This window comes from Austrofundulus limnaeus, unplaced genomic scaffold, assembly GCF_001266775.1.
Source record: "Austrofundulus limnaeus strain Quisiro unplaced genomic scaffold, Austrofundulus_limnaeus-1.0 Scaffold4482, whole genome shotgun sequence".
NCBI lineage: Eukaryota > Metazoa > Chordata > Actinopteri > Cyprinodontiformes > Rivulidae > Austrofundulus > Austrofundulus limnaeus.
In genome coordinates, this window is record NW_013956884.1 from 1,941 (window position 1) to 2,629 (window position 689).

Genomic DNA, 689 nt, shown 5'->3' on the forward strand with positions numbered 1-689 from the left:
GTTGTCAACATGTACAGTTATGGGAAATCCAGAGTCTTGACCGTTTAGCGTTAGCCGTTAGCTTCACCAGTCGATCACATGGTCACACAGTTTCTGAGCTCCAGCTGTTCTATAGAACCATCTTGGTATTGTTTCAGTCATAAAATAACTTGTATTTTTTACAATCTGCAGTTCATGTTAATGTTACTTTATTAATATTTACATCATTGTCATTTTTTTTCACACATTTTGGCAGAAATATTCTGAAATGCTGGTGGAATGGAACATGGAGGATCTTCCCAAGAAGATGCTTTCCAGTGCAAACTAAAAACAAAGCAGTCTAACAAAGAGAGGTGATGTCCACAAATACCAAAGTCTGTGTCATTGTGGACAACAAACACTTACACAATGGTCCCGAGCATGCAGGAAGTCCATGAGTTCTTCTGTGCACTCCTCCTCAGTGTGGGACCTGGAGTTTACTCTGGCCTCACAGGTGTCCAGGCGCTCCTTCATGTGGACACAGTGTTCACTCTGCTCACACTTGGCTCGTACTGTTTCTAAAGGGTCCTGAAAGACGAGAACAACTTATAAACATGGCTTATCTTGTTGAACAGTTTTAGTTCTGACAGGACTGATCACCTACAGAGGGGAGAACAAGTATTTGATACACTGTTGATTTTTCAGGTTTTCCCACTTGCAAAGCTTGTAGA

The 689-nt window shown here is 41.4% G+C and overlaps 1 protein-coding gene across 1 annotated transcript in view; it reads right to left on the reverse strand.

Moving 5' to 3' along the window:
• Positions 1–546, reverse strand: part of LOC106512142 (cytochrome b-c1 complex subunit 6, mitochondrial) — a gene marked incomplete at its 5' end in the record, with an annotated part of 2,114 nt that extends 1,568 nt beyond the window's left edge. The window contains 1 exon segment of the mRNA XM_014000822.1: positions 385–546. Within this exon segment, the coding sequence (XP_013856276.1) occupies positions 385–546 (162 nt within the window).
• Between the last annotated feature and the right edge of the window lie 143 nt (positions 547–689).